General features: G+C 50.9%; 5 protein-coding genes across 5 annotated transcripts; 4 read left to right on the top strand and 1 right to left on the bottom strand.

Annotated features, from left to right (window-relative positions):
- Positions 1 to 658: 658 nt before the first annotated feature.
- On the bottom strand, positions 659 to 2,405 carry HER10_EVM0005819 (uncharacterized protein). The gene is made up of 2 exons (XM_035475423.1): positions 1,114 to 2,405; positions 659 to 1,059 (listed from the first exon to the last, which is right to left on the bottom strand). Exons 1-2 carry the CDS (start codon positions 2,240 to 2,242, stop codon positions 866 to 868), a joined length of 1,323 nt encoding a protein of 440 aa, XP_035332684.1. The 5' UTR covers positions 2,243 to 2,405; the 3' UTR covers positions 659 to 865.
- A 339-nt stretch (positions 2,406 to 2,744) lies between these two features.
- Positions 2,745 to 6,313, top strand: HER10_EVM0003778 (phosphatidylinositol 3). Its single transcript, XM_035473442.1, has 4 exons — positions 2,745 to 2,906; positions 2,973 to 3,059; positions 3,106 to 3,207; positions 3,275 to 6,313. Exons 1-4 carry the CDS (start codon positions 2,848 to 2,850, stop codon positions 5,769 to 5,771), a joined length of 2,745 nt encoding a protein of 914 aa, XP_035332422.1. The 5' UTR covers positions 2,745 to 2,847; the 3' UTR covers positions 5,772 to 6,313.
- A 54-nt stretch (positions 6,314 to 6,367) lies between these two features.
- On the top strand, positions 6,368 to 7,867 carry HER10_EVM0008782 (uncharacterized protein; the record flags this gene model as incomplete). The annotated part of the gene is made up of 2 exons (XM_035478291.1): positions 6,368 to 7,485; positions 7,747 to 7,867. 2 exons carry the CDS (start codon positions 6,368 to 6,370, stop codon positions 7,865 to 7,867), a joined length of 1,239 nt encoding a protein of 412 aa, XP_035333042.1.
- An 852-nt stretch (positions 7,868 to 8,719) lies between these two features.
- On the top strand, positions 8,720 to 13,283 carry HER10_EVM0012295 (heterokaryon incompatibility; the record flags this gene model as incomplete). Its single annotated transcript, XM_035481692.1, has 6 exons — positions 8,720 to 9,697; positions 9,752 to 11,364; positions 11,413 to 12,060; positions 12,110 to 12,677; positions 12,729 to 13,016; positions 13,089 to 13,283. 6 exons carry the CDS (start codon positions 8,720 to 8,722, stop codon positions 13,281 to 13,283), a joined length of 4,290 nt encoding a protein of 1,429 aa, XP_035333491.1.
- A 2,292-nt stretch (positions 13,284 to 15,575) lies between these two features.
- HER10_EVM0007736 (uncharacterized protein) lies at positions 15,576 to 17,076 on the top strand. The gene is made up of 2 exons (XM_035477281.1): positions 15,576 to 16,162; positions 16,221 to 17,076. Exons 1-2 carry the CDS (start codon positions 16,088 to 16,090, stop codon positions 16,788 to 16,790), a joined length of 645 nt encoding a protein of 214 aa, XP_035332919.1. The 5' UTR covers positions 15,576 to 16,087; the 3' UTR covers positions 16,791 to 17,076.
- The last annotated feature ends 6,927 nt before the right edge of the window (positions 17,077 to 24,003 follow it).

Raw genomic sequence — 24,003 nt, 5'->3', positions numbered from 1 at the left:
CTCTCTCGGTGCCAAGTATGTCAGCTTTCAAGCAAGGTGTACTTACAATTTCTCTCATATGATCTATGATGTAAAACAGCAAGGAAAACAAGATAGAGAAAGCTAAGAAGAGGAATGGAAACAACGAAAGCTGCCCAAAGGTCTTTGATCTCTGAGGACACGCCGTACTTATATCATAGGTTGTCTTCAGGATGGCGAACATTGACTTGGCCTTGAGGAGTCCCGAAGTAGGAAGCATACTCGGAGTCATTCCATCAACATGATACAAGCAGTCGACTTCTAGGGAGGAGCAGATTCTCCCAAATCGAGGGAGACGATAATGCGTCCGTTTGCGTATCAGAATGCCCTGGTCAGTGCAACTCCCATTCAACTCTCAACAAAGCTTACAACCCCGAATCTGAAAATAACAAGTCAAAGGCTCAATGTTGAATAAGGGAGCGTGAACCAACAATGAGAACTCTGGAGTTGGTCAAAGACTTGCGGACGTGCACATCCCCTGGAATCTTAGATTGTCTTTGTGGCCGGTTACCCTACCGCGTCTTCGCCTCAATGACCTCTTGGTACCTTACCTTATGACATAACACAAGGTTAGCAAGCCCGTTCTAAGTTTCGGCAAGTCGGGGACGGCCCAGAGTGTGATGCTGCGGAGGGCGTCAGCTGCCCCATCAATTCATTGCTAGGTAGGTCAAACAATTGCCCCATACTGGCGTCCTTGGGAATATTCCTCCAATCCTCCGATCTGTAAAACCTCCCACAAAACTCCATTGCAACATTTTGACCTGGTATTCTATATGTCGTCCTGCACCAGTGAACGACGGAACTAAGATGCTATGCCGAAACGCCAAATACGCCGTTTTGTCTTCCTCTAACTGTACCATCCCCTGGCACCGGGACCTTGCGCTGTTGCTTCTTTCCGATGGGTGATCATCGGCTCCTTAATCTCAAATGTGTCAATGATATCTTGCCATGTTTGCATGTCCATGGAAAAGATTGCTTGCTGCTTCGCTGTCTCACGCTTGACTGTGCCGTCCTCGTTTGCGTCTCCATTGCTGATGGGATCTGAAGTCCAGTCAGTACAATCAATGTCACATGTTCAGATGATGACTGGCTTACTGAGAGAGGGGTATTCGTCGCTGTCAAACTCGATGCCAACCTTTCCGTCACGAATGAGGAAACTGACGTAGAACATGTTTTCCACCGTTTGGCCAAAGGACTTGGGGTTGACAACGAAACGAAGTAGGTCAACACCGCCTGTATCCCGTAGACCGTACTTCTGCATGAGTTGAATCTGCTCGGCGTCGTCCATTTCGGTGTTTTCAAATATTTCAGAGAGCTCCGTTTGAATGCTGCTTTGCACCTTGTCCAGCTGCTTCAGAATCTTACCGCAGATAGCGGTCAAATCATTCTCCTTCTTGGCAAGGTCCTCGACATTCAGCACCTCGGGTCTTGTCTCTTCCAGGTTATTGGGTCTGAACGGGGCGGTGCGCTTCGATATCTTGCGTACTTTCTTCTCAACGGACAAGGGACCAAGGAGAAAGCCGGGCAAGGCTGGCCGACGAACATTTGGTAAGGAAGCGAAGCGTCCGAGATGGCTCCAGTTGAAGGCCTCGTCGTTCCCTTCGTCCTCATCATCGCGTGAATTGTTATTGGTGCGGCGTCTCCGTCTTTGTGTACCCGATAGCTCTGGCGCCTCGTCGTCTGCGATTCCACCGGCTTGCCGCATGTAGGTGCAGCACTTGGAGACGAACTCATCCACATCGACACCCTCGGTGGAGCTTCCCTGCATCAACCTCACGGTTTTGCGGTACGACATATCGACGGCGCTGACAAGCAGGCGAGAGTCTATTGTCGCCTCCGTAGTTTGCTTCACACCCTTAGCAACGCGCTGAGCCATCATCAAGGTATCCTTCAGACCCGTTGAGCCTGGCAGCATGTACTCCTCCATATTTTCGTTGATGCCCTTATGAAGGTCTCGGAGCTTTCGTTGGATTTCTCGACGTTCTTCCATCGGTTGGTCTGGGTCGTAGATGTCCGAATCGTATTCTTCTTCTCTCTCAGCGGAGCGCGTAGCTCGGCGACGAGCGGCATGACCCCCATTTTCCGTGTCTGTACGTTTCCGCTTGCCAATAGAGACATCGCGACCTTTGCCTTTGTCTCTCGCGGCGAGATGACCGCGCGCAGGACGGGGCGCATCATCTTCGCTCGACTCGGGGGAGGACGAGCCTCCAACTCTCGCCGGCATTCTCGATATTGACAGGGTCGCTTAGTGAGAAGTTGCTGTGTGTTAGGTATTATAGTTGTCGAGGATTTTGGCTTGATATGAGGCAGGGCCTGACGTAGAACCAAAGGGGGCGCCTCCTGTGCGGTTTCCGATGACGAGCTCGAGTGGTTGGGCGGGATATCACGCGTGAAATTGCGACTGAACATGGAAGACGCGACAAGCACTTCTCAGGCGATCCTTCCACTCAACGCGCTCCAACAATCGTTATCGCACCCATAGGTGCGTGGGGTGAATGTGGCTGGGGACGACTTTCTTATCGATAAGATATTGCCTAGGTCTGGAGACATGTGGCTGAGGCGGGGGTCACAGACGACAGAAGTCCACAGCATGCTAGCCCATACCGGGATGTACTGCCTACCTAATGCACTCCACTGGAGCTTCCCACAGTCAGCTGCCGCCTACCAGTGCTTATCCAGTCTGGTGCAGTCAGTGACCTCAACCTGCGCTACCTACCCACAAACACATGCAACCGCTGTCTGTCGCATTCGCCGAACGACATTCTGCAACTTGCCTACTTCATTGCATAATGGACTCATAACCTCTTCGTACGAGCTCCTATCCTCACAATGGAGCCATTTTCATTTGCCAGCTCCGAGTCTCTAGACTATCCAGTCAGCATCCGCATGTATGCGCCCATCTACTGCGTCGTTCCCAACCCGGATAATGCGCGTGACTGACGCTGCCGTGATAGTATTAATCTAGAGGGCGACGAAACACCATTTCTGCATTCCACTTTGTTGGAAAAGGCCGAGCTGAGACATATCGGCTCTAACACAAGGTGATACCTTTCGTACGGCTGCTGGTCGCCATCGCTAACTTGCTAGCTCGCACTCCGATCTCTACGTCACCGTGCAAGTATGGGCCGGCTCGAAGCCGTTGACAGTACCTATCCAGACGGCATACAAATCGTTTCGCAATGAGAGGAGGCAAGTCGCACCCCTTACGTCTGGTGGATGATCCTGGGAAAAGACCTCTGACGCGGAGCGCGCATAGATGGAACGAATGGCTCACTCTACCGATCAACTACAAAACCCTCCCTCTAAACTCCTGCTTAGCCATCACATTATGGGACTCGTCACCAGCTGGTGGAAAACAAGCGAGAGGCCATGCGATCCCCTTCGGCGGCACAACGCTCCCACTATTCGACCGAGACAATCAGGTGCAGAAGGGCCGGCAGAAATGCATGGTCCACCGACACAAGAACGCTGATGGAAATGACAATACCACTACGCCTGCGGTTCCGCGGAAGAAACGGGACGGCTCGAGGAAAGGAGCCACTCCAACGGTAGATAAGGATGCTGAAGAGCTGGAGCGCATGGAGAAGCTATTCAAGAAACACGAAATGGGCGAGATACCCAGAGTCGACTGGCTTGATCAGCTTGTCTTCCGTGGCTTCGAGAAGCGCGGGCTACAATCGGCAAAAGCATCACTCAAGACTATGCAACGCCAGAGGACGACAAACGGAGATGCATCAACCGAAAAGGAGGGAACTTCAGACGACAAGGGTATTGTGAACACCGAATCCCATCCTGGGTTTTCCAAGTTCCAGCTCAACGTGGAATTGCCGCGATTCGACTTCCCAGTTGTATTTGCGGACCTAGAATATGATCCTCCGCCGATTTCGGCGCTTCAGCATGTGTCTGCTTCTCAGTCTAACGTAATGTTGAAGCCGCCGCCCGAAGTGCAGTTTGGTCCCGGTATCGACGCGCTTGACGACTCAGCTGGGAGTCGATTGATGAAGGTTTATGACCCTGAGGTTGGTGCTCGCGACAATCCAGCCGAAAGCAAGCACAGAAGGCTTGTCAGAAGTCAGCATCGTCACGGGGTTCTCGACAAGGATCTCAAACCAAATGCCAAGGTCCGAGATGAGCTGAATCTCATCATGTCGTATTCGCCAACCCACACGTTAACCCCGGAGGAGAAGGATTTAATCTGGAAATTCCGCTATCATCTCACTCGAGACAAGCGGGCTGTTACCAAGTTTGTGAAATCAGTCAACTGGCAAGATCAAAGCGAAGCCAAGCAGGCAGTGCAAGTCTTGGGACGCTGGACCGAAATCGACGTCGACGATGCTTTAGAGTTGCTTGGCCCCACCTTCGACAACCAAGCTGTTCGAGCATATGCTGTGGAAAGACTACGTAAGGCGGATGATCATGAGCTGCTCCTTTATCTGCTGCAATTGGTGCAAGCCTTGAAATACGAGCATATCCAGGCCGACTCTTCCCAGGAGGCCATTCATGATTCGTCTCTGGCTCAATTCTTGATATCCCGAGCAGCCGGTAACTTTCTTCTTGGCAACTACTTCCATTGGTACCTGATGGTCGAATGCGACGATCACAGCCCAGACCAGGGATTGGATAACCGCAACATCTACCGAAAGGTGGCCTACGACTTCATGACTGAACTAGTGAAGCAACCGGATGGAGTCGAATCGCGGAAAACACTCTTGAGACAGGCTGAGTTGATTGCCATCTTGTCCAAGATTTCTGGAGAAGTCAAAACGTCACACGAATCCATCGCGAAAAAGACTGACCGCGTCAAACACTTCTTGGCAGATCCAAAGAATGAAATTCTGACAATCGACCCGCCGTTACCTTTGCCGCTCGACCCTACCATGCTAGTGGTCGGGGTGGTACCTGATGAGACGACGGTCTTCAAGTCATCTCTTTGCCCAATCAAGGTCACCTTCAAAACCAGCACCGGCAAGAAGTATCCCATCATCTTCAAGACTGGTGACGACCTGCGCCAGGACCAGTTGGTCATTCAAATCATTACTCTCATGGACCAACTACTGCAGAAAGAAAACTTGGATTTGAAGCTGTCTCCCTACAAAATTCTGGCAACCAGCACAACAGCAGGCGCTTCTCAATTTGTTCCATCCGTCAGCTTCCAAAGCATTGCTTCGAAATTCAGAAACAACCCAGCACTGACCTACTTGAAATCCAACAACCCAGACGACCGGCAACCCCTAGGTCTACGCCAAGAAACTCTGGACACCTATATCAAGTCTTGCGCAGGATACTGCGTGATTACCTACATTCTAGGCGTCGGCGATCGGCATCTGGATAACCTTCTCCTCGCCCCGGACGGTCATTTCTTCCACGCCGACTTTGGTTTCATTCTTGGCCGAGATCCAAAGCCGTTTGCACCAGTCATGAAGCTCTCAAAGGAAATGGTAGACTGTATGGGCGGAGTCAACTCAGAGCACTTCAAACAGTTCAAGCAGTACTGCTTCCTGGCATACACTGCTTTGCGTAAATCCTCCAATCTTATCCTCAACTTGTTTAGCTTGATGGTGGACGCGAACATTCCTGACATTCGACTCGAGCCTGACAAGGCGGTGCTGAAGGTTCGTGAACGATTTCACCTGGAACTTACAGAGGAGGAGTCAATGCTGTTCTTCGAGAGGATCATCGAAGACACCCTCGGAGCCATTGCTCCGGTTGTCATTGACAAGCTGCATGAGCTCGTGCAGGCTTTCCGAAACTGAGGGATGGTTGTCAGGCTTGGAGGCTCCGTATGCATTAGAGTTTGAGGTCATAATGGACAGCAACAACAACGTTGGCGAGTACCAAGAAACCACAGTAGTCTCATGGGCACACCCGATTCTTGTTCTTCACTTTGGGGCCCAAGCCTGCTCATCGGAGATACCGGGCACCTCGCTGATGATACCTTGACGGAGTCCTTGCCGCAATGTGAGCAGATTTGGAAAACCCGTGACCTTCCCACCAAGAAAAAGTAATGGTATGGAAGCCATCTTCCTAGCGAATCTGTACATGATGATGTATACTCTACGTATGAGACTCTACGGGCGATTTTTATATGTCGTATAAGGACCGTAGAGGCGCACGGCTTGATTCGTAACAGTCCAACTCTACCTTGCAACGGGTTGAGAACTATCGTGCCAGCCAGATGTACCTATCTCCGATACGTATAACCACGTTGAGACCTTGAGAACTGAGAAAGATATATATAAAGGTCTTATGCTCTCCATTACAAGTTTATTCTTTCGAGCCAACATCCCACCAATCGACCATAGTTCCCTTCTCTTGAAAATTTCCAATCTTCTATTCTGCCCATATCAAGATGGACGCCCATAACCTTCCCACTTTTGAGGAGCGCCGTGAACGGCTTGAAGACATATTCGACTTCCTTGGAGACACCGAACCTGAGAGCGTGTCTCCTAGACTGCGCGAACCTCTCCTAGCACTGCAGCGTCGCGCTGTTGCATGCCGGGCCCCGTACGATGCAGACATCGAAGAAGAGCTCGCAGTGTGGCAGGACTTTCTCGAAGTCCAGGCGGACATCCACAGGTTCATGGGCTACCGCCGCTTCCTCTGGAGACTGAGAGAAGCGGATGCAAAGAACTTCCTCGCCACTTATCTCTCAGGTCGATCCTGGGCTCGAGAGTGGTTGCCGAACGGAGGTGTTCCTCACAACGCCTGCGAGCAATGCACTAATTGGCTTCCTAGCCGCCAGCAACAATGTGAATGCCAGTTCATCTGCCAACCTCTGTGGTGGATTCTTGAGGATTACCATCATGAGCGAGATCAATTCAACGTGTGGCTTAGGAACGCCACGATAGCGATGGGTGTAGCAGATGAACCTCAACCTCCTTCCCCCGTCGACGACTTCTTCGCGAGGGTCGCCACCTACAGCCTGGAACACGACGCCCCTGAAGAGTCATGGAGTGTCAGAAACATTTACGAAGTCTTGTTACAGACGTATAGCCATGCAAGGGGCGGGCAGGTCACTTGTCGCGACTTCCTCCAGATGGGGTTGGACTATACGCTGAACAGGATCAACTGGGACCAATTGTCCGTTCTCAATCGCGTTCGCGGCATTCTCAGCGACACCGAGGCCCATGAGCTCGTGGAGGCGATACATTACGATGGTCTGATGTACTACGTCTCGTCTTTCCATCTCGACGTCGACGGCACGTATGTCGATCAGCAGCCCCGCCAATGGGTCGTCAATTACCTAAAAGAGAATCCTGTGCCACGGGATATCTACAACGGCATCCCATTTGGTCGGATTCTGACCCCTAGTTACCTCTGGAATGAATATTTCATCGACGACGATGGGAACGTCGCGGTCTTCTGCCAATTCCAGGAGACTGGTGATGAGTGGGTCAAGTATTGGCTGGGCACTGGTAGGCCTCTTGACCGGGAAAATGGTGTAGCTCCACGAGAAGATCTTGCTATGTTCCATGGACGCCATCATCATCAACCTCAACTCAATGTCGGTCATCACCAACCGCCGCGAAACGATCCGGTGGAGGAGGACACTGGCCGGAATGGCGCGGGCCTCGGTTCTCTCGTCTCCGCTCTCGCTTCCGCTGCCAGTGGTGCTGCTCGTCGTGTTGCTGAGACATGGCCCTTCGTCGAAGTACACAGACGAGTCCTCCGAGGGGTCAATGATCTGGCTTCCGCTTTCCAGGGACCGGCGGAAGATCTTGGTGGCAGCGTGTATGAGGATCAACCGGCTGCGGAGAGCAAAAGTGAAAGTGGGAATGAGGAGGTGGAGGATAGATGGGCTGCGGATGACATCTATGATGAGATGTTGGATGAACGGCCGGGGATGTGAGCTGTGGTGACGACAGAGCCGCTGAGAGCTAAGGGTTCGGGGTGACGGACAAGACTTATGTAGTCTAATGTGACATACAGACTACATCAACTTATTGTGTCCTTTATGAAGTGATGTGAACGCAGGCTCTGCTTAAAACGTGAGACAGACCAGTACGACTACATGCAATAGATGCTAAATAGTAGTGGCTCTGCTTCGAGCTTGCCCGAGAGTGACAAAGTCAACAACAACCAAGTTTCATACATCAGATCTGTGAAAGCTATGGTAATGTGAGGCTGCGTGGCTTATTCGTAGGACTCGACGTAAAAGAGGCAATCCTCTCCACGAGGTAGTGTATATACATCAGGCAGCAAGAAGGTGGTTGGTTCCTTCCTCAATAGCTATGGAAAACATGACCTCGTGCCTTCCTTCAGCCTAGGTCTCGAAGGCCGCGCAAATTCAAATTCTTTTGAAAAATACGCGGCGCGTGAGGAACTTACCTACCACCAGATCTCCTTCTTCGTGCCCATCTCCAAGCCTTTCTCGCCTTTCCTCACACTTGCCTTCACACTTGGCTTTCCACTACCTTTTCACTCTCACCTTTTTACTCTCACCTTCTCACTCTCACCTTCTCACTCTGGCCTTCTCACTCTCGCCTTCTCACTCTCGCCTTTTCACTCTCACACCTTCGACTCACATCACTACCCTCACCCCATCACTGTCTTGATCTCGCCCCGATCCCAACATCTCTGCCGTTCAATCAAATTTTTATTCGGTTTTCGAATCATCGTACACAACTCTCTTGGGTCTCTTCAAGACTTCCTGACAATTCCATCAAACGCCCGGCAGCGAGAAATCGCCTCCGCGCCCTGCATGGATCCGCCAGCATCACCACAATCTCGAGAAGAGGCGGATGCTCAGCTACAGACCATCGTACACGATCGAGGCATAGAATATGGGCAAGCTAAGAGATTCGCGGAGAAACAACTACGAAACGCCCTCGAGATTCTCGCCAAAGATCTGTATTGCACAACAACCCATTTCATCTTGGAGCTTCTTCAAAATGCCGACGACAACGATTACTCCAAAGCCATTCAACAAGGCTCACGCCCAAGCTTTAGGCTGAGCATCGAGAGCTGTATCGACGACAGCGGCGAAACTGTTCACTACTTGGAAACGGGATGCAACGAAAATGGCTTTTCTCTTGGGCAAATCGACGCTCTCTGCGCGATCGGAGAGAGCACAAAGAGCTTATCGAAAGAGGTCCATTCGGGATATATTGGAGAGAAGGGCATAGGCTTCAAGTCTGTTTTCAGTGTCGCAAATGTAGTCTATGTCTCGAGTGGGCTCTACAGCTTCAAACTCGACAAGACAAGGGACATGCTGGGGGTTCTCCTGCCCCTCCCCGCAGTATTCATCAAACCGCAGCGCGAGTCTGAAAATACAAGCATGGCTCTTCAACTGCTTGGCAATAGCAAGTTGGAAGAGATTGCCGTGGAGCTTACCAAGATCAAACCCGAAATACTGCTCTTTCTTCGCCGACTCAGACGCATCGTTATCCAGACACCGGATGAGCAGACTGACTACTTGGCTACATACACAGATCACGACACAGACTTCCACTGCGAAACGCGGACTATTACCATGCACACAAACAACTCGGAGCCAGCGACGGAAACTAAGTACGTCATTATCCGAAAGGCAGTGGAAGAGATGCCAAAAGAATCTACAAGGGAAAACATCAGCGTCTCAGAGGTTACTCTTGCATTCCCGCTGGAGCAGGATGGTAACCCAAAGGTTCAAGAGCAGCCATTCTTTGCATTCTTGCCAGTTGGTCACTATGGCTTCCAAGTAAGGACCAAAATCCTTCTGGTTTCTCGAAAACATCGCTAACCGGACGTTCAGTTTCTCATTCAGAGCGACTTCATTCTGCTCGCGGATCGGGAGCGCGTTACCGCCGCAAACGCTTGGAACAACAAGATCAGAGAAGCAATTCCAGTTGCATTCGAGGAGGCAGTCGAGAGATTCAACAAAGGTGGAGGTAAACTGCGTTACTCTTGGCCACGGTACTTGGTGCAATCTCCCTCTCACGATGACTTTTGGGACGGTTTGGAAGAAGCCCTGATCAGACATCTTCAGTCTCGCCCAGTTCTTCAGAGTCGCGCGGGGATTGAGGATCTGCGAAAGCCGCAGGACCTCGTCTTCGTTTCTTCTGGATACTGTCTAGATGGAGTGCCTTTGATCGACTCACCGAAACAACGTCACCGCCATCTAGCATCCGAATACTCTCAAGAAGGAAATCTACCCAAAGGTTTCATGCGTCTGGGGGTAAGTACAATGGTTGCTGACGTGTTTGTGTCACATTTCTGTGAATGGGTCTCAATAGAGAAACCCGACCTCACCACCAAGTCACAGAAATGGCACAGTAAAGTGGCTGCTATTCTCGTCCGCTCTGATTCTTGGAAAGAGAAACTACGACGCTTGCCACTTGTGCCGACACTGGATGGGGATCTGCTTCCTGCGCGCACGGCGGACCTATACCTGGCGGCGAAGGCAGACATCCAAGGTGCTCCTCAAGGCCTTGGCCTCTTCTTCGTGCTCCCCGATGCGCGATCCGATGCCAAGAGAGACGCCCTCTTCGAATGGTTAGGGATCAAGAAGATCACATCGAACGATATTTGCAATCGAATTCTCCAAGACCATAACAAACGGAATCACGGTTGGGAGCCCCGAGGAACCGAGCGTCTCATCGAAGACGCATTCTACTTATTCCACAATCATCGTCCGCATTGGCTTCCAAAGATGAACCTCTGGGTTGCTACCTCCAACGGAAATGAGGTTTGCCGCGCCGATGCCGCCTACCTCATCGACCCAAAGATTCAACGTAACCTCATTAGCAAGCACTCTTCTGAACGGAAGGCTTGCATGAACGTCCTGCATCCTAATTACTTCAGTCGAGGCGAGATCACAGGTGAAGAACGGGCCGCCGAAAAAGACGCTTTCATTGAGTGGTTGAAGAATAAACACGGAGTCGCAACATCGTTCAAGTTATTTGTCCGTGATCAGTCTTCTTCGGAAGTCGTCATCAGTCGCGAAAGTCGATGGCTTCTCAAGAATGACTCCATGGGCTTCATACAACTCTTAAGAGACGAGTGGCTTCGAAACGGGCTGTTCTTCGAATACAAGGACTGCCTCTCAATTCTGCACCCACATGTCCAGGCCATGACAGTGCCTTGTCGAGACGGGGTCCAACGAAAACTACAGGACACGGCGATACCAACCAAAGCTCTGCTCCTCCACTGTCCACATCTTGCATTTGGAGTTTTCCCTGACCCAGAGGACTTAATATGGCAAAAGTTTGGAGCCTTTTCAGTCATTACTAAACCCAGTGTTGAGGCCTACGTCATGGAGCTCGAGATGATGAAAGGTTTGGCCATCGATGCGGATACTAAGAAGGCTGCAAGTCACATTTATCTGTATCTGGCCAACAACAGCAAAGAGATCTCGGATGCTCAGTGGTAAGGTTCTATTCAATTGATCGCGGGCGAGATAGCTAACCCGAGCAGTCAAGCCTTCAAGCGCGCCAAGATGGTTTATCATCCAGTCCATGGTTGGCTCACCCCGAGCGAATGCACTTGGAAGGCTCCTGCCTGCCTTGAGAACATCCGACCCCTTGCTGAGTTCTATCCCACATGTGGGACTTTCTTTCAAGAGATACTGCAAATCCCGGATGCCGGTATTCCTGACATTATCAGAGAGTTGGAGCGTTTGGGAGGCCTATCAGCGGACACTCCAAAGGCACAGTCGATAAAGACAGTGCTCCTCTTCTTGTGCAAGTATCTCTCAAGTAAGAAGGATCCTGCAAAAATGCCTCGGTGCTTCGAGCAAAGAGCACTCCCATATTTCAAGGTTTTCCCCATGCTACCTACCACGTACAACTCAAGAGGTCCAGACAGCGCAACGTTCTTGTCTCTCAATGATAGCTGGTACATTGCCGACCGCACGGCATTACGGACAGCGTTCGAGGGGAAAGTTCCCCTCCTGGATTTCGACGTCAAAGATATTGACGAGATCATGCCATTGGTAGCATGGCGTCACCTCTCTCCTCGACTCCTCAGCAATGCGGTAGAAGAGCATATCACTTACGTGAGCGCGCCGATACCCCATCCACTGTGGTCCGAAAACATACAGAAGAAAGCAAAGTACATCGCGCTGTAAGTCACGTTCACCCAAACGTTATTGCATCTCACTGACCTCATATAGCCTCGGGACCAAAGCGACGCCGACGATTCCTACCTTCAAAGTTTCGCTAGCTTTGGGCATTTCAGTGCAAAGAGCAATCGGCGAGATAGTGGGCGAGTCTCGCAAAGGACACATCTCTATCACGGAAGAGAAAGATGTCATTCATATCATCGTCTTGCAGAACCCTTTCAAAGATACCAATCGACGGGTCGACATGGAGCTCGCTGACTTGTTTAGCCGGCTATTTGCAATCCAGGACGTCGAGCGCGGCCTTCTCATCTCACACATCCTCAAAGGCAGCTTTGCCGACGTGCGAGACATGTTGGAAGGAGTCAATATTCGGGTTCTCTTCGACGACGACCTCGACGTCTCTACCGGCGTGTCCAGCTCAATGACCAATCCGACGGAAGATCCCGCCGTCGCTTACAGAGAGCTGACCAGTGCAGTCGGGATGGGGGATGTTGCCAGGCAGTCAGCTCCCACAATGTCCTACGCTCGGGCCTATGATAGAAGTTTTGGAGACGATGATTCGGACTATGATCCCCAATCTTACAGGTTCGAGGAAGTTGGATTTGCGGCAGAAGATTTTGTATGCGACGACGCTATGGCACGATGAAAACTCCGCTAACAAATTTGGTAGGTTAATTGCTACTTTTCCAAGGAAATACCCGACTGGGAGCCCGAGAAGCATTGGACAAGCCGTCTTCGGAAGAGAGGTGGTTACTCGGACTTCCTTGGTGATGAGTCGGCCACAGCTGATTTCACGTACACGGACAAAGAAGGGGGATACATGCTCCCGCTACTTCATAACGTGGGCATCGTTGAGGAGGCCTGGTTCCGCCGAACCATCACGTATCACATGGAAGTGAAGGGAACGGTTCGCGGACTCGAGGAGCCTTTCCACCTTAGCCAGAAGCAGATGAATCTGGTGAGTTCTGCTTGCTCCTGTCATAGGGCCATCCTTCCTCGGGAAACATAACAAGCTTACTGACTACTGTAGGCTCAAAAGTATCGCTTAAACAAAAGCAAGATACCAACGGATGTCTTCATCATCGTCCGGGTCTACGAAGTTGAGGGAGAGAAGCCAAGCTTTCGTTTCTACCTCGACCCGTGGGCCAAGATCTTCAATGGAGAACTGGTTCTGACATCGGATCATGGATACTGTGTCGCGCCTTCGAGCATTAGATGGACTTGAGATACGCGGAGAAGAAGCTGAAAAGCGTTTCTGGTTGAATAGCGAGAGCACGCGACGGGCTGCTGAGTTGTCAGGATAGATGTAGACGATGTAGCAATAACCTTTCTCCCAGTTGACTTCGGTGCCCTTGACCTCCGCTGAATGTTTGCCTCATCATCAACTTGTTCGGCCTTTAGTCGTCCAAGCTGTCATCGCATGCAGTCGAGGATTGCAAGTGCCACCCCGGACGAATCGAACCCAGTTCGAACCCACCGGAGACTTTCGAAACCCAACCTGCGGAACATTAACGATCGAATGCTTCATCGAGACATGACCAGCCGGGCGGAGAGTGAGCGCGGCAGCCAGATGCGACCTTCAACGGGACGAGCTTTCGGGTGTGAGCAAAGAATATGAATAGTGGAGAAAGTCGGACATTGCTCAGAGTTATCGGGAGAAAAACAAAGAAACGCTTCATCGGTTGTTGATATTCGGGCCACCAGAGGATGGCTGCGGGTAGTTGCACGGCACAAACACGGGCACAATAAGACGGGGATCAGAGCTCGTGTCGAGTGGGTTTATTGCCAGCGGGGATCGGCATAGCAGCGCAAGGAAGATTTCCAAGGAACAACCTTTTGTGAGTCGAGCAGCGACTGGGAGCTAGAGGTCCGAACGTTGGTACCGAAGCGAACTCCACGTTTTATTTGGTAGCCGAAGGTCGGGGAAGCTTCCAAGTCGTCGAACCGTTGGCTTGCTGTTATTAATATCGTTCGTGTTTACTCCACGGGCTCGCTGCTGGGTTGCGTGTTGCAACACATGGCAAAGTTGGCGGTCAGAAGAAACGGCTACAGAATGTGCGAGGAGAGCGGCAGAGTGTCTGTGAGCAGCCAGCACTGAGCAGCGCGGTATCGCGGCAGCGCCATCTTTCTTGATGAATGAACCAGCCGAGATGAGTTTGAGTGAGTAAAGAAAACCCCTCGCCTGATAAGGCAAGTCTAGAAGGTTCAATGTTTCTTTGCCTTTCTAACTAACCTTTCTCTTTCCTTCTCAGTAAAATTAATCAGAAACTCTACAGTATGTATCCCAGTCTCTTCGGCCACAGAGTTACCAGAAGGCGCCTAGGCAACCTGCAGAATAGAGTAATTCATTGTTTCTTTGCTGCAAGGAACATATTGCCAGTGACAAACTCTAATGAAATTGGTCAAATCAGGTGTTTACCGTGGGGCCCTTTCTCTCTTTTCCCTCCTTACCAAAGTCACCAGCACGGCAAAAACGGCCATTGGTCTCTCTGGTTTGGGTTTCCCCGTGCGGTAGGTATTCTGACTGACCCCTGGCCCCTGGTCTGCTGGTCCCGCATGTCACCTCGCACGATGTCATGCCAGCCCGGCACTCAGGTCGTAGAACCGGCCGGCCATCAACTCGCTTTTTTTCAGGTGCTTTTTGCTACTACCAAGACGGCGACGCGTCAGGTTTGTCGGGCCTTGACAACTTAACCTATCTCTGTGCGCATAGCTTGCCCGGCGACTGATCAGCTAAAGATAGTGAGAGCGGCAGACACACTGACTAATAGAATCTCCGAGGGGGCACCGGGGGCAAAGCAGAACTGATGGGAAGGAAAAGTGCCGACGCCACAGGGCAGATAGATAGATGATGGGCAAGTCGAGGTAGTTCGATTCAATCCGATGGTTGTCTCAGCACAGCCAGCCGGCTCAACGCGTTCTTGGTTGGGCTCAAGCCACCTGCCATCCAATCAAAACGCACAGATGCCCGTATTTCGTCCGTCTCGTAGTCGTCTTTCGGCTGTCACACTTTTCATGAGGCTGGACGCTAAGCCAAGGTCGACGGGCAATCGAGAGTCAGGACACGAGCTAGAGAGCTGAAGCGTGAGTTGGTTAGAACGGACGGACGGACCGCGAGACAGCGTGGATCAGCTAGATAGCTAGACAGCAAGATAGCTGGATGGTGGACAACCTCGCGAAAGAATCCAGCTGCTTGCGCCAGCCCGTTGCTCGAATGAGCTCGAAAAAAAGGGATACATCAAACAGCAATTCGCTTACGTTCCATTGGGGTCAGAAGAGTCAATTGGATGTCACCTCAATCACCAGTGCCACAAATCAGTTCACTTGCCCAGCTCGAGAATGATCACGCTGGTTCCCCGTCTTTTTTGCCCCTGCCAACCCTTCTCACACCCGGAGCCAACTTGCCATTGACCAAAGAGATCATGGTTGCATGTTCCTGGCCAGAACCCGGTCCGTAGCCTAGGGTCTAGCTATAAGTCGAATGGGTCCAGGTCCAGGTTCCCAAGTCCCAGTGTATGTTCTTCGCAGTAGCTCGACGGCCCCAAGGTTCACACCCCCTTGCTCGCCAGTCAAGGTCGCGTCGCCCCAGCAGAAAAGCGAAAAGCTAACGCCTCCCCAAGCGGAGCTAACGTAACCCTCCACCCTCCACGAGTCCACCCCAATGGATATTGGAGACGCCGCCGTCGCGCGCGCCCGCCGCTGCGCGGTGCGGATATTTGGGATAAGCTTTTTGCAAGCAGAGGGCAGAAGGGGAAAAGCTTCAGAGTCAGGGCCAGGGGTCCCTCTCACTCGCTCGCTCCTGTCTCTGTCTCCCCTGAAGGAACGTGGTGGCTTGCCGGCGCGCGTTGGACTCATATTTATGGCCCATCCCGTCTTCTCGGGTCGACGTTGAATGCCTCTTCTTGATTCCTGTCTTGCTCAACTTCACGTCCACTAATTTCAACGTCGTCCATCCCATCACGTCCTATATCTTACTGATATATCAACCTAATACCGTGTAATACTCACAACAACCACACAACGTTCACAATGAAGTTCACTCTCGCCCTCGTTGCCGCCGGCCTTGTCGTCGCCCAGGACTTCTCTGGCCAGCCCTCCTGCGCCGTATGTTACAATTCTTCTACCATCCCTACGACCCCAAACTAACATTCCTCCCCCTCAGATTCCCTGCCTTACCGATGCCATCCCCAAGGTTGGCTGCGCCCTGACCGACACCGCCTGCCAGTGCACCAAGGAGAAGCAGGAGGCCCTCGTCCCCGTCGCCGCCTCCTGCCTGCTCGCCGCCTGCAATTCTGCCGACCTCGGCAAGGCCCAGTCCGCCGCCGCCGCTGCTTGCGCCGCCTACGCTGCCACCGCCGGCTCTGCCCAGCCCAGCGCTACCTCTGCTGCGGCTTCCGCCTCCGCCTCCGCTTCCGCTGCTGCTTCCTCGGCTGCCGCCTCCGTCTCCGGTGCCGTCTCCTCTGCTCTCGCTTCCGTTAGCGCCAGCGCGAGCGCCGCCCTGTCTTCTGCCTCTGCTTCCGCCTCTGCCATCGTCACCTCTGCCCGTAACGCCACTGCCTCCGTCAGCAGCGCTACCCTCTCTGTCTCCCGTACCGCTTCTACTGCTGTCACTGGCACCGGTACAGGCGCCAGCGCTACTGCCACTTCCACCGGCAACGCTGCTCCCCAAGGCGGTGTCGCTGTTGGTGGCCTTGCCCTTGCTGCCATTGCTGGTATCGTTGCTGCTATGTAAAGGGGTTGACATTTGACGATGGTTCTGGGGAGGGACTGCCTCCTGGAAAGGGGTAGCATGTACGCACATACTGTGTAGATGAAACTACGCCATAGGAATCGTATGTGTAGGATGAATTAAAGCAACTGGACGTCTAGACTTAATGAGGATGGGCGGAAGAATTAGGAAGAAGAAAAAGTTCATGATCATGGCCTGGTTTGTTGCTATTGGCGCAACTGTCTAGCAAAGACGCAGGATAACATACTTTTTAATCAAATATACCAAATACACAAGATCAACAATCCGCTTACGCCCTCATAATTGCCTCTGTTTCGCTGCCATCGTTTCCGCTTCGCGTTCAGTCCATACTATCGACAGGAGACAATCTAGACTTTATGACGAGAAAGGCTAATCAGATCCAGGATCGGATGGAATTCAGCGCTGCTTAAGTCACAGGCAAAAGCTTCGTTGGTGACGCCATTACTGACGTTATCCTTTTTGCCCCTCTCAAGAAGACTATACGCTTTGGGTTTTCCGATCACTCTGAGCAACAGCGGCAGGATGGCAAGCAAACATTTTGCCCGAGTGCGCCCTAGGAAGCCTCAAGTTGTACTCACGTATGGCAGTACCGGTGAAGCCAGACTTCCAGCAGCACCAAGTTCGGTGGCAGAATATGTGTCACCTGTCAAACGTTACGTTCGATTTCAGAACGCCACTTCCTTTTTCCATCGGCTATCCAGTCCAACGTCCGGTGCAACTGTGTTTAGAAACAAGCTCGCTACTTGTGTCTCTCCCCAGGCGTTAGAGCGACGGTAGTTGAGGTAGTCCATCGGTGTCTCTGGGAGACAAGACACTGCGTTCGGCCGGATGTGGGGCCGAGTCCGGGCCCGGTCAGTGCTCGTCGTTGTCGCCCGCTGCGCTGGGAACGCCTTGGCTTGAACAAGCTACCTTACATTTCATGGTGAAATACGATAGCTTCTCATGCGAAGTTCTCGATGTGTCGAAGCTTCTCTGCACCGTTTTGAAGTAGCCCAAATTCCTCTAGAATTTAGAACCCGTCACTTGAAAATCGTCAGGTTCTGTCCGAGAAGGAGGGAAGCATGACTGCCGACACCGCAATTTCGGTGACGTGATTCGAATCTATAATGCAATTGGTCAAAATTCTTAACAAAAGCCGTTTCTGGCGCTCAGAGAGTGAGTTTGGGGAAGGCGTGACTGGTTCGATTGCTTCACGGGTGTAACGAGTAACAGCAATCGCCGAAGATGATGTAAGTTTTGATCTATCACGTCAGTAGAAGCAATAGTCCCGTAGAGGGTACAACTTAGAGGTCTCATTTGAGTCAATATTAGAAGCTCACCGCACTATAGCTTATCCCCCTTCTCATGTTGCTTCCTTGTATGAACTTCCAAGCCTTCGTCAGCCTCCTGAACTCATCACATATTTTGAGAGACCTAGTAACACATCCAATACCTGTATACTCCTTTAGTTCTATGTCATCTACAAGTAAAAATGCTTGAGGGATGTCCGATTGACGCCCATTGTGACGAATATCAACCCTGGGAGCCGAATAGCGATGTAGCAGGAACTGGAGTAAGTCTAGTGCTTGATAAGGATTACCCCTCCGTTTGCATTGGCGACTTCTCGCGAAAAGATTATGGAAGAACTTGACTCACACTCACCAAGGTAATCATTGGCTTTTTCGGCACAGCTTACATCATTTTTCTCCTCATTCTGGCCCATTACTTTGTCGCGTATGACCCTGAAGTCCCACCACCACGACAAAATCTCGACATCGAACGTCAGATTGGATCTACCGTGCGACGAGCACCGAGAAGTCGAGCAGCCGACCCAGATCAATCTTTCAGTCCATATCGCTGGGCTCCGAATCCGATAGATGTGAAACTGCTGGCCTGGCTGAGGTTTCGAACCAGGAAAGTGCTTGATAAGTGCAGTATTCCAAAGCCCGTCTTTGGAGCTACTCGTTCTCAACGTATTCGAACCGGCTTCAACCACGTAGGGCCCCAATCAAAAGAAACATAAGTTGTCTAGCTGAAGTAAATCTACTTTAGTCCATTCTCAGCATGTGTGATATCCAAACCATAACGGGTATAAGCATTCTTGCAAGTGGCTTCATAAGTATGACCGACAATCGCCTACCAGCCATTCACTGGCAAATAATCGTTTATTTGGCCTGGTTTTCTTGTGTTACCCACATGTCTGGCTTGACAGTCTTGAGAACACACTTGCAGGAAGAAACGTGGGCGAGGTACACCCGCCTGGCATTAATGCTAGTCCTTTTGCTCATGCTCATCGTGGCCATGGCACCGACGGCGTTCTTCAACTGGGACCAGGGCGACAAAAGCTATCAAGTGACTATGGCCTATCCCGATACCCCTGTCATTTGCTTTTTTTCAATATCCTGTGGGAAGTATCTCTACCAACAGGTGGAAACGCTCCAACCTTTCAGCCATACGGCAGCCTTCGCGGAGATGCTCATCTCACAGGTGCTCATCAGCGCCGGATTCCTTGTAAGATCTCTCAAACTATCGACACGGCTGTGTGAAGGAATGCAACAAAACCTAATGACTCCGTGCGCCAATCTTGTTCGTCGTGGATTGAAAAGGCTAGAAATGCTCTTGTTCCACGGTACTCATGCAATTGGTAGATCAACGACCATGGTGAACAACAAAATTTTCCGCTACAGCTTGATATTTAGGCCTGTTCTGGCCACGGTTCTACTATTCCGCACGCAAGCGGATTTATTCAACTCCATGTTAGGAGAGGTGAGTCAACCACACACTCCACGTACCACCAGAATAAGTGACCAACCTCGATAATCAGATATTTTGGCTCTGGGTCATTCTGCTTTGGGGTACCTCGAAGCTGTTTGTTACCGCCGCTAGAGAACGATGGAGAACATTCATGGTGGAGGACAGCCCCCAAGACACTCATTGGCAGTTTGGTCAGGTGCCTCCAATGCTACTCCTGGCGGCACCTCTTATGAGCCTCCTCAGCTCGTTTATTTCCGAGTCGACTTGCACAAATTGCAGGAGACACAATATGGATACATCACAAGGTTCTGCACCTGGCACCGATCAAAGCCAGCGAATCGATGAGGCTTCCTTGCCAAACACGACGGCACTAGATACGGCAGCAACCTCCGATAGCGAAGTCGCCACGGATCGAACAGATAATAGCAGCTATCTCAGTCCATCAGTTGCTGTATCTGTGGATATCTATTCTGATATGGAGTGCATGGTACCTTATCTGACTTCAAGTCTTGTTGTGATCGGGGTACATGTATATTTTCTCTTCCGAAACGCGACTAAAACGTTGTTTTATATGGTTGCGTTATCTCAACACCCGGATGAATATCCAGACCCATATCAGCATTATTGGCTCTGGCCAGACTGGACACCTACAGAGTACATGTTCACAGAGGTAGGAGTCTTCCATATGGCTCTTTTGAGCTATCTCTTCGCAGGACATGGCACTATCCTGGCCGGTCTAATGGTCCATGACTGGGCCAGTCCTCCGTCTGGAACACTCGGCTATTACTTGAGATTTGCTCTTACCTGGCTTTCATCTATTGTTACATATGGCTTTTACACCTGGATTATCTGCTGGGGTGTGATCAATTCAGACTTGAAGATCTGGTCGGTCGTTCTTGTCACGGTGGTATTGTATGGATTTTACGTTGTTGCGTGTCTGGCCAGTCGTCTCAAATGTTTCAGATGGAGAATGGCGCATGGAAGCCAGCTCTGTTACTGAAATAGTATAATATTGCATATTCAGATTAGTTAAAGAGTGTCATGTCAGACTACGATTCTTGCAAAAGAAATGCTTATGAGATCGATGGGGGGATCTGAACCAGTCGCTGTGAAACGGGAAACTGTCTCTGGTCAAATCTAGCGAATGTTCCTATCAGCTACCTGAATCTCTCAATAATGTCGGTCCTGGTAATTTCCCAGCTATTATTGTCGGATTTTCCGTGGTGGTGACAAACTTCGGAAGGGTTCAAGAGATGCAGGGTCACTGCTGCGAAGCTCGCGATTGCCGCCCATTGCAGATTATTGACTTTAGCACTCCTGCAAAACTTAGCTGGAATTCTTCAGACACTAGAGACGAAACAGCCTTTGTTACTCTATCTGCAAATTAGCTGGTAGGCTGACTTTCAGGGCTTCGGAGAGTCGGACGTCACGGTCCGGGGGACGCCGTCAGCGCCACGCCAAGTGGGGCCGAAGGCCGGACCTGATCTTGACATCGGCGGGCGCGGTCCGGTGATTCGGCTCTACCCTGTCCTATTCTGCGCCGCTGCAGAAACTCGCAGCTAATGACATAACTTGGATTCTCTATATAGTTGATCCATTCCGCCGGCTGCGCTCAATGTAGCCTCATCCGGATGGGGTGTCGCGCTTGCAGAACATCAGGCAGCTTACGACATACAGGACGGCACATGCTGATGGTGATAGGTCAGCCTGATTTAAATCAGTACGCTATGAGTGTAACCGAAGTGGCACAGAATGATCCTCCAAGCAATATAACAATTCTTGACAAGCCCATGGGTCATTCTAATTCGCTAGAAGGAAAGGGAAGCTGACCTCCTTGCGATTCGGGTGCACGATTATGCAGAGGAGCCAATGTTTCCTGCAGCATCACTATTTGGATTGCTACATAATCATCGCATCCCACAATCAATGTGGCCATTTTCCAAGGGATAAGAAGAACAGGTCCCGCTCAGGGCTGTTTGAGATTCCAGCAATCTCAATCAAGCATCTCATTAGGCCGAGAACGACTTCACCGGATCCAGATTCTCGGCACAAGAATCAAAGAGAGAGTTGACTGCCACAGTCTGAGGATGTCACAATCCGTGTGTCCCACCAGGCTCAAATGCCAGTCAGCTGAGGCCTGGAAGCCTAACAGTGATATAGCCGGCTTGGGGGTGAGTTTTCGAACCCATCGTGCTCATGAGCACACGAGTCTGCAATGACCAGAATCTACGTGTAGATGACTCGCTAATAAGATGTCTCTCAGGTCCTGATTGGCTTCGTGGGGACAGGTTATCTTGTTTTCGCCCTCCTCGTAGTTCACTACTTGGTAGCATACGATCCAGAGCTTCCTCCACCGCGGAAAACACCGGATGACGAAAGGCTCAGCCAAGCAACGAGTCTGGAGCACCTAAGAGCGAATCCGTCAGACGCTTCCGCTGCAAACATCGTCACTCGTACGGATCCAATGTACTGGGAGCCAAACCCTATCGACGTGAATCTCTTGGCTTGGATCAGATCAAGAACGGCAAAGCTTTTGGTGTTTCTAGGAGCGTCACTTCCGCTCGTCGGCCAGGCTACTTCTAATCATATAAGTCGATGTTTTAACACTGTGAGTGCTGGAAAACTTCATGCCGATTGTCAACAGTAACGCACTTGAACGCATCAACTAACCTGGTATATCTACGGCAGTGTGTTGTCGCCATGTGCGACGTTCAAATAGTCACGGGTATGAGCATCCTTATAGGCGGTTTCATATGCTTGGATGAGAACCTATCGGCTCTGCACTGGCAGATCATCACCTACCTCGCTTGGTTCTCCTGTGTGACACATCTATCTGGTCTAACGGTCTTGAGAAGATACTTCCAAGCACACCCGTGCGAGAAGTCCCTCAGAATCACTCTCATGTTTATCTTGCTAGTCATTCTTATAGTTTCTATCGTTCCAACCGGCTTCTTCAACTGGAGGTCACCACGAGCAGACTCTTCTGTACTACAGGCAACCGCAGCTTCAGCCAAAACTTCCGCAGCATGTTTCTATAATCTAGCATGCGCAAGACGACTCTACCAAGACTCTCTATGGAAGAATTGTACAGACTCTTGTGATCGATTCTTCTATGAATCAGACACGATGTGGAGCCGTGAGCTCTGTCCAAAGCGTAACAATATCGGGTCATTCGACTGTCGTTGGCTTGCGAAGTCTTCTGCAATGCAAGAAATGATAGTATCGACGGTACTGCTTTTCTTCGGGTTTGTTTCGAGGACAATCAAGCTGTCGACTCACTTTTCGAGCATAATTTACCGGAGGGTGACGTCGCCGGTGAGCACTTTTATCCTTTACTGTTTCGCCAAAGTAGAAGACGTGGTATCAGCACCCGACGCCCACGCCGTGTCAAGGTTGCAGGCACGTACACTTCTCTTTGAAGTATGGAGAGGTTTCGTGGTGAGACCCTTGCTTGCAGTAATCATTTTCTTTTCAGCACACATCGATCTCTTCAACTCCATGCTAGGTGAAGTAAGTCATCAACTCTCCTTTACTGCACTTTGATTGACCTGTGAATAGCTGGGCTGGCTATTGGCCATTCTTCTTTGGGGAACGTCAAAAGTCTTGTCAGCACACTATGACGAGGAGTATTACACGAATAAACAGCAGACAAATGAAGAAACATCTACAAGGTGGGAGTTCGGCCAGGTCTTGCCGATATTGCTCTTGGCCGCTCCCCTGGTCGCGGTCCTTGGGACATTTACCTCAGCTGAGAAGCATAGCGAAACGGCCCAGTCAAGAGACCGTCTCGAAATACCGAACATAAGCTTTGGGTCCGTTCCCAGCAGCTATAGTCGCCCTCTACAGTCTGACGGAGACACCTGGGAGTTGACAACTCTCTCGACAACCGGGAGTAGATTGGTTGCTCGAAGACGTCCTGAAAATGACCAAAGTAACGATGAAACGAACGATGCCGACTTTTCCGTCGGTCAAGACCAAGGCAATAAGAGCAAAAATGTTTTCGCGCGAGACTACTACAGAGTAGCCCTGTGGATGCCCCCTTGGATTACTATCAGCTTCATGATGATTTGGGTTTACGTCTTTTTCCTCTTTTGGTTTGCGACAGATGTTTTCCTAGTTGAGGATCCAGTAAACTCGAATGTGGAAGGGAAAATGTCACATTCTTTAGACTACCTCTTCAACCCGACTACAGGCGTATTCTATCTGATACTCGAGTCGTATCCTCTCGCAGGCCACTCATTCATATTGGCGGGACTGACGGCTGACGAATGGACGAACCCGCCCCAAACTGCCTTAGGCTATTTCACCCAAAGTGCGCTATCTTGGATTTTCACACTGGTGACGAACACTACCTTTATTTCTTTCGTCTACTTGTCTTCCGGTGTGGAGAAGGAGTACCAGGGGAATGCTGAGAACAAGGATAGAACTTGGCTTCTTGGATCAATCGCTGGCGGGCTGTACG

Source organism: Colletotrichum scovillei (genome assembly GCF_011075155.1).
Source record: "Colletotrichum scovillei strain TJNH1 chromosome Unknown Contig00006, whole genome shotgun sequence".
Taxonomy (NCBI): domain Eukaryota; kingdom Fungi; phylum Ascomycota; class Sordariomycetes; order Glomerellales; family Glomerellaceae; genus Colletotrichum; species Colletotrichum scovillei.
This window is presented reverse-complemented; position numbering and strand designations above follow the sequence as displayed.

Excerpts from the sequence above, each read along its gene's own strand:
- HER10_EVM0003778 (XM_035473442.1), top strand. The coding sequence starts at position 2,848 with ATGGAGCCATTTTCATTTGCCAGCTCCGAGTCTCTAGACTATCCAGTC. Across the intron at positions 2,907-2,972 it reads TATCCAGTCAGCATCCGCAT|TATTAATCTAGAGGGCGACG; the intron begins GTATGCGCCCAT and ends CTGCCGTGATAG. Across the intron at positions 3,208-3,274 it reads TCGTTTCGCAATGAGAGGAG|ATGGAACGAATGGCTCACTC; the intron begins GCAAGTCGCACC and ends GAGCGCGCATAG.
- HER10_EVM0005819 (XM_035475423.1), bottom strand. The coding sequence starts at position 2,242 with ATGCCGGCGAGAGTTGGAGGCTCGTCCTCCCCCGAGTCGAGCGAAGAT. Across the intron at positions 1,060-1,113 it reads CGACGAATACCCCTCTCTCA|ATCCCATCAGCAATGGAGAC; the intron begins GTAAGCCAGTCA and ends ACTGGACTTCAG.
- HER10_EVM0007736 (XM_035477281.1), top strand. The coding sequence starts at position 16,088 with ATGAAGTTCACTCTCGCCCTCGTTGCCGCCGGCCTTGTCGTCGCCCAG. Across the intron at positions 16,163-16,220 it reads CTGGCCAGCCCTCCTGCGCC|ATTCCCTGCCTTACCGATGC; the intron begins GTATGTTACAAT and ends CCTCCCCCTCAG.